The following is a 7,431-nucleotide window of genomic DNA, read 5'->3' on the forward strand; positions in this document are numbered from 1 at the left end:
CTACATTATGCCAAGTGAAAGAAGCCAGTCACAAAATGCCATATACTGAAGGATTAAATTTATATAAAATGTTCAGAAGAGGAAAACCTATAGAGACAGAAAGTATATTAGGGGTTGCCTAGGGCTGAAGGGGGTTGGGAAGAAATAGGGAGTGACTAGTAGTGGGTATGGGGTTTCTTTTGGGGGTGAAGACACGTGTTTTTTTTAAATTTTTTTTAACGTTTATTTATTTATTTTTTTTGAGACAGGGAGAGACAGCATGAACGGGGGAGGGTCAGAGAGAGAGGGAGACACAGAATCTGAAACAGGGTCCAGGCTCTGAGCTGTCAGCACAGAGCCTGACGCAGGGCTCGAACTCAGGGACCTGAGATCATGACCTGAGCCGAAGTCGGATGCTTAACCGACTGAGCCACCCAGGCGCCCCAAGACAGGTTTTTATATTGATTGTAATGATGATCACACAGCTCTTTGAATTTACTAAAACCATTGAATTGTACCCTTTAAATAGCTGAGTTGCATGGTGTATACATTATATCTCAATAAAGCTGTTTAATTTAAAAAGTTTATTTTGAGAGAGAGAGAGAGAGAGGGAGAGTGAGCAGGAGAGGGGCAAGAGGAGAGGAGAGGAGAGCAGAGCCCAGCTCAGGGTTCAGTCCCACCAACCGGGAGATCATGACCTGAGCCGAAATCCAGAGTCAGTAGCAGCTAAACCAACAGAGCCACCCAAGTGCCCCTCAATAAAGCTTTTTAAAAAGTGGAGGCCAGAGGCGCCTGGGTGGCTCACCAGTCTGTTAAGGCGTCTGACTCTTGATCTCAGCTCAGGTCTTGAGCTCAGAGTTGTGAGTTGACACGCTCAGTAGGGGAGCCTACTTAAAAAAATATATAATTATATAATAATAATATATAAGAAAAAATAAAAAGCGGAGGCCAGATCCTAGAGTAGCCACAAGAGGGCGCTCCAAGTACAGACGTGACGCCTCCCTCGGGAACAAGTTTCTCAAGGCCACGCCCCAGACTCTGGCCACGCCTCCGACTCCCTGGCCACGCCCCAAGGCTCTGACCAGACTTCTGGCTGCTGCCTGCCCCTCATCGCAGCCAGGACTCTGAGGCTGGCCACGCCCCTTAGCCACACCCGAAGGCCCCGGCCACACCCCAAGGCCGTGTCTGAAGCAGCAAATTCACCGTCCCAACTCCCCAAACTCTGACCACAGATGCAGGCACAGATTTAGATACTCTAGAAACGCAGAGCCTGAAACCTTCAACTTTTAAACCATGACTTTTTATTGTGCAATCACTTTTTTTCTCTTTTGAAATCATTTTAAACTGGCAGGAAAGTCGCAAGAATAGGACAGAGACTTCTTGCGTACCCCTCACCCAGAGTCACCAATCGTTAACAGTGGCTAGTGGGCTCCATCATGGGCTGTCTCTGCTTTTCTCCCCTCGGAACTGTTGGAGAGTAGGTTTCAGGCGTTATGTCCTTTGCCCTGAACGCTTGTATTTCCACACATGAGGTTATTCCTCGACACAGTCACAGTGCAGTTATCAAAATCAGGACACTTGCCAGTGGAGTGCATCGTCTCAGAAGGCGCAGGATATTGGTCATTCCGTTACTGATGATGGTGAGTCTCAGAACCCTGAACTCAGGCTCACCAAGTCAGGCCCCCCCCCCCCCCCCCCCCCCGCTCTCTGGGCCTCAATTTCCCTTTCCGTAAAATGGCAGTTTGGCTTCCACGAGGGTCTGCAAACACATCTAACCAGTAGATGTGTCCGGGTTTGTTTGCATGCTCCTAAAATTGTTTTTTGGGAACGGCACCAACATTTAGGATTTGGCAGATTTCGTGCATGCGTCTGGAAGAGACGTTCCATGACTGAGGGTCTGGATTTACCCAGGGTGGTGATAGCAAGTGAAACTTTGCAGCAGGGGTCGGGGTCTCCGAGAAATGCACTTGAAAATAAGACTTCTGGCTTCAGAATGTTAGGACTGTCACAGACGAGGCGAGCAGTCTTGGTGGTAGTGGTTGAGGGATGTGGGCTTAGTTCTGTGAGGTCTGGGGGGGCTGGAGACCCTATATATGCACCTCCTCCCCCCTCCTAGGAGTCTGCCCTTCTCCAGGGGAAGGGGGATGGGGGTGTAAGGGGGATGGTGTGTAAGGACACGCGCCCAAGCCGGATCCTTTGCTTTAGAGAAGTAACTTACCAAGGTCAATGCCCGGTTCAGCTCTTGAACCTGGGGCGAGTTTCTCACACATGAAGAGGCACATCACCCACAGCCTGGACTCACAAGTTCAAGGAGATTCCCAACACACACTCTAGGCTGATATTGGGCCAGGCCCTGTACTAAGCGTCTGGCTCCCACACTCTCAGTAAGTCCTGATCAACCCCTCACCCCTGAGAGGCGCGTGTTAATCCCATTTGGCCAACGAGGATACTGAGGCTCAGGACGGTAAACTCATTTCACCTACGGTCGCGTTAGCCACTTGGTAGCAGAGCCCTGGCATGACAGATACACTTGCTGCCCCTTGATGACTGTTCTCCCGTCTTCCTTTTGTAACAGAACCTCAGAATTTTAGCTGGCCAGAAAAAAAAAAAAGACATTTCCTGGTCTCCCTTGTGGGCCCATGACCAAATTCTAGGCAATAGAATGTGATATGTAAAACTTCTGGGTTGACTTTCTTTCTTTTTTTCTTCTCAATGGTTGGAATGCGGATGTGATGGTGGGAGCTGGAGCAGCCATCTTGGGCCACAGGGTGGAAGTGCGAGGTGAAGGCAGCAAGCAGCAAGGTAGGAGTCTGGGTCTCTGACATTTTCAAGCTACTATTCTAGCCCTGGGTGTTCACTGGACCTTAACATGAGAGAAACACAGACTTCCATCCTAGTTAAGCTGCTATGTATTTTTATTAAAAATATTTTTTTAAGTTTATTTATTTTGAGAGAGAGAGAGAGAGAGAGAGAGAGAAAGTGTGGGAGGGGCAGAGAGAGAGAGAGAGAGAGGGAGAGAGAGAGAATCCCAAGCAGGCTCCGCATTGTCAGCCAAGCCCCCCATGAGGGGCTCGATGTCACAAACTGTGAGATCAGGACCTGAGCCTAAATCAATAGTCGGAGGCTTAAACAACTGGGCCACCCAGGTGCCCGTAGCCACTATCTATTTTTAGGTTTTGTCAGAAAAGCTGAGTAAAAAGTGTAGCTAATACACGCATCTAGGCTAGGACCTCGTTATCTAATTTTTCCATCAAAATAAAGAATAGGCCTCTCCTCCTCCGCCTGGCCTCCCTCAAAACCAATTCCCAGATGCTGACCACACCAATTCCCGTTTATCAACTTCTCTCTCAGCACCACACGAAACTCATTCGTGTCTATGACCCCCACGACAAACTGGCAAGGCGGACGCTCTTATTATGTGCCCTTTCTGCAGATGAGGAAACTGAGGCGCAGGGCCCTGAAGTCACCTGATTGAGGTCACACAGCGAGGAGGCGGGAGGGCACGACTCGAGCTCAGTTCTGACTCCGGGGCCTGTGCCGTCTCACTCGCACCCCTGCTTGTCATCCTTTCCAGCAGCACGCGACGTGTGCACGGGCGCGCACGGTCCCACGTGCGGTTAAAACAGACACGGGGCGCCTGGCGGACTCGGTTGAGCGTCTGATTTCAGCGTGGGTCGCGATGTCACGGCTGGGGAGTTCGCGCCCCGCATCGGGCTCTCCGCTGTCAACGCAGAGACCGCTTCGGATTCTCTGTCCCCCCCAACCCCCTCTCTGCCCCTCCTCTGCTCTCTCTCTTAAAAGTAAACAAACCTTAAATTAAAAGAAAATAATAGATGCTACCGTGCACGACCCTCCTGCACGGCAAGGGGGCCCAGTGATTACGAGCATGGGCTTTGGAGGCGGCAGACCGGGGCTTGGGCAGATTTGCTCTCTCTGAGTCTTAGTTTTCCCATCTGGAGTATGGGTGCTGTCATGGCCACTAAAGGGCTGCGGATATTTTCGTTTCTATTCATACCTTCCAACCGGTCCCACGCAGGCACAAAGAATCGCGGGGAACCATAACGTCGGGGGGTGGGAGTGGGGTGGGGGAGGCTCATTCATTCTGCCCCTCACTTCTCAAGGGTCCGCTCCCTGCCCCGCAGTGTGCTGGCTGCCCTGGGAAGGGCGGCCGGAGGGAAGGAGCCCCCTGCTGGAGAGACAGTCATTGTACACGGCCTTACACGTGTGATGGGATTATCACATGAGAAGTTCTCACACACAGCTGGCGGCAGGGCCCAAGGTCACCCTCTGTAGTGGGTTGCATGGTGGCCAACACCCCCCCCCTCGCCCCCCGCGGCCAAGGCCCTCATAAAAATATGTCCCCATCCTAACCCCTGGAACTCATGAATATGACCTTACTTGGGAAACAGATCTTTGCAGATATAATTAAGGCAAGGTTCTTGAGATGAGACCATCTTGGATTACCTAGGGGGGCCCTAAACCCATTGTCAAGGATCCCTACAAGAGACAGAAGAAGAGGGGCGCCTGGGTGGCGCAGTGGGTTAAGAGACTAACTTCGGCTCAGGTCGTGATCTCATGGGTTAAGAGACTAACTTCGGCTCAGGTCGTGATCTCATGGTCTGTGGGTTCGAGCCCCGCGTCGGGCGCTATGCTGACAGCTTAGAGCCTGGAGCCTGCTTTGGATTCTGTGTCTCCCTCCCTCTGCTCCTCCCCCGTTCTTGTGCTCTGGCTCTCTCTCTCAGAAATAAATAAACATTTAAAAAAATTAATTAAAGAGACAGAAGAAAAGACACACGGAGGGGAGGCCCCACGAAGACGGAGGCAGAGACCACAGGCTCAGGAGTGCGGGGGGCCTCCAGGAGCTGGAAGGGGCAAGGAGCCTTTGGAGGGGGTGTGGCCCTGCTGCCTACTTTATTCCAGACTTCTGGCCTCTAGAACCGCGAGAGAATACATTTCAGGAATAAATTTCGGTCGTTTGGCGCCACCTGGTTTGTGGCCATTTATCACAGCAACCCTAGGAAGCTAACGGGCCTTCCTCGGGGGTTCCAGCCTGTCTTTGCGGTCCCCACTGTACATCCATCCTTTCCGGATGGTCAAATCCCTGTGCCAGGTCTGTTATCCACATAGCTACCTCCTGGTAACGTTGCTTCTCCAGCGGGCGCCTGGGGTCGGCTGAATAAAGGCTCTCAACAGTATCTATGTCCTAATCCCTACAATCTGTAGATGTCACTTTAAATTTTTAAAAATACATTTTATTTGGGGGGGGGGTGGAGAGAGGGAGAGAGAATCTTTTTTTTTTTTTTTTTAACGTTTATTTATTTTTGAGACAGAGAGAGAGCATGAACGGGGGAAGGGCAGAGAGAGGGAGACACAGAATCGGAAGCAGGCTCCAGGCTCTGAGCTGCCAGCACAGAGCCCGACGCGGGGCTCGAACTCACGAACCTCGAGATCATGACCTGAGCCAAAGGCAGACGCTTAACCGGCTGAGTCACCCAGGCGCCCCAAGAGAGAGAGAATGTTAAGCAGTCTCCACACTTAGCATGGAACCTGATGTGAGGCTCGATCTCACGACCCTGGGATCATGGCCTGAGCTGAAATCAAGAGTTGGCCACTCAACAGACCGAGTCACCCAGACGCCCCTGTGGATGTTACTTTATTTATTAAAATGTTTTTTTTTTTTAATGTTTACTTATTTTGAGAGAGAGAGATACAGAGCTCGAAGGGGAGGAGAGGCAGAGAGAGAGGAAGACAGAATGTGAAGCGGGCTCCAGGCTCTGAGCTGTCAGCACAGAGCCCAACGCAGGGCTCAAACCCACGAACTGTGAGATCATGACCTGAGCCCAAGTTGGATGCTTAACCGCCTGAGCCACAAAGGCGCCCCTGATCTTGGACTTCTGACCTGCGGAACTGTGAGTGAATAAATCTGGTGTTTTAAGCCACTAAATTTGTGGTGTTTTGTGACAGTAGTGACAGGAAATGAATGCAACCCCTGAGTGATATGTAAGTGACACATCCACAGAGTCAAAACACAAACACTGCATGGTGGCCGGGGCGGGGGGAGGGCTCTGGGATCACGGAGTAAAAAGAAAAGGGGCACGTGAGGCAAGGCAGCCACATGGAGTCACACGATGACCACAGGTTTCAACGTTACAAACACTCACCAGCGCCACACGCACACAGGCCCGACACAATCAGTCCCGTGACAGTCAGCTGTGATACCACAGGGACACAACAAGCCTCAGAAGCCCGCCCATCTGCAGACCCCCAGGGTCACTACGGAATCCAAAAAGGTCCCCCGGAAAGACGTCACGCCCTGTGTCATGCCCAGAAAACAGTGGCGCGGTGACACGGCACGACGAACGCACCAGAAATCCCAGAGTCACCGCACCTGTCATCATCGGTCGGAGACAGACGCGGTCACCCATGGAGTCTGCGGGTTTGGCGGCCCCGCGTGCAAGAGGCCCAGCCAAGCCGGGTATGGTACAAAAATAGTTTATTACAAAAGAAATCTAACCAAAATGCCTAATAATTTACATTGTTATCAGTGCCTGGCTACAGCCCATCTGCCCCTTCTCATCCATCTGGGTAGAGGGGGTGAGGGGAGTGGCGATTCCCTGGTTCCACCAGCTCTGGGAGAGGAGAAGGAATTTGGGCAGAACTCAAGACAGGGGCCTGGTGCCAGAGGATAAAAGGTGTAAGAGTCCTGGGTGGGGGGCATGGGGCGCGAAGATATCTTTGCTTGGAAGAGGGGGCTTATGGGTAGATGCTTGTGCCTCTGTGCAAATCCTGGTCCTGAAGATTGGGGGGGGGGTGCAGAGTGAGGTTTTCACAGTTTCCAGGAGGCTTGACCCCAACAGGGCAGGGAGGTCGCTCCGCATGAGTCTGAGATCTGCCCCCCCATCCCTCTCAGCTGCCTCCTGGTGCTGAAGAGGGGGGCACCGGCCGGCCAGGGGCTCGGAGGACCCCAGCGAAGGTCAGGAAGGCAGGTGGAGATGAGGGAGGAAGGAAGAAATTGGGGGGAGCCATGGGGAATCCAGGTGGGTCCTTGGGGGGAGACTGGGAGGGTGAGGAGGAGGGTGATGCAGAAAGGAGACCTGGGGGAAGAAGAAGGGTGGGCGCAGTGAGAGACCAGCTCTAAAGAGAAGGGGTCCAGACCACCCTGGGTGTCTGGGGAGGGAGAGGGGTCTAGAAGGTTCTGCGAGGGTAGAGACAGGAGCCTGAAAGATTCTTAGAGGGCAGAGACAAGGGCCTGGATGGTTCTGGGGGAGGAGAGGCGAAGGGCTTGGGGTCCTGGATGGTTGTGGGGAGTGGGAGGAGGGGTCGGGGCCTGGAGGTTGGTGGGGGGAGGAACTGGAGGCCTGGATGGCTGGTACGGGGAGGGGCTGGGAGCCTGGATGGTTGGTGGGGGGAGGGGCTGGGGACCTGGATGGCTGGTGGGGGTAGGGGCTGGGA

The 7,431-nt window shown here is 52.8% G+C and overlaps 1 protein-coding gene across 1 annotated transcript in view; it reads right to left on the reverse strand.

Annotated features, from left to right (window-relative positions):
- Window positions 1-6,571: 6,571 nt before the first annotated feature.
- BCL3 (BCL3 transcription coactivator) overlaps window positions 6,572-7,431 on the reverse strand; it is a 10,302-nt gene continuing 9,442 nt past the window's right edge. Inside the window, exon 9 of the mRNA XM_049620859.1 lies at window positions 6,572-7,073. Coding sequence (XP_049476816.1) covers window positions 6,886-7,073 — 188 coding nt within the window. The 3' untranslated portion in view covers window positions 6,572-6,885. The remainder of the gene's footprint in view (window positions 7,074-7,431) is intronic.

This window comes from Panthera uncia (genome assembly GCF_023721935.1).
Source record: "Panthera uncia isolate 11264 chromosome E2 unlocalized genomic scaffold, Puncia_PCG_1.0 HiC_scaffold_19, whole genome shotgun sequence".
Taxonomy (NCBI): domain Eukaryota; kingdom Metazoa; phylum Chordata; class Mammalia; order Carnivora; family Felidae; genus Panthera; species Panthera uncia.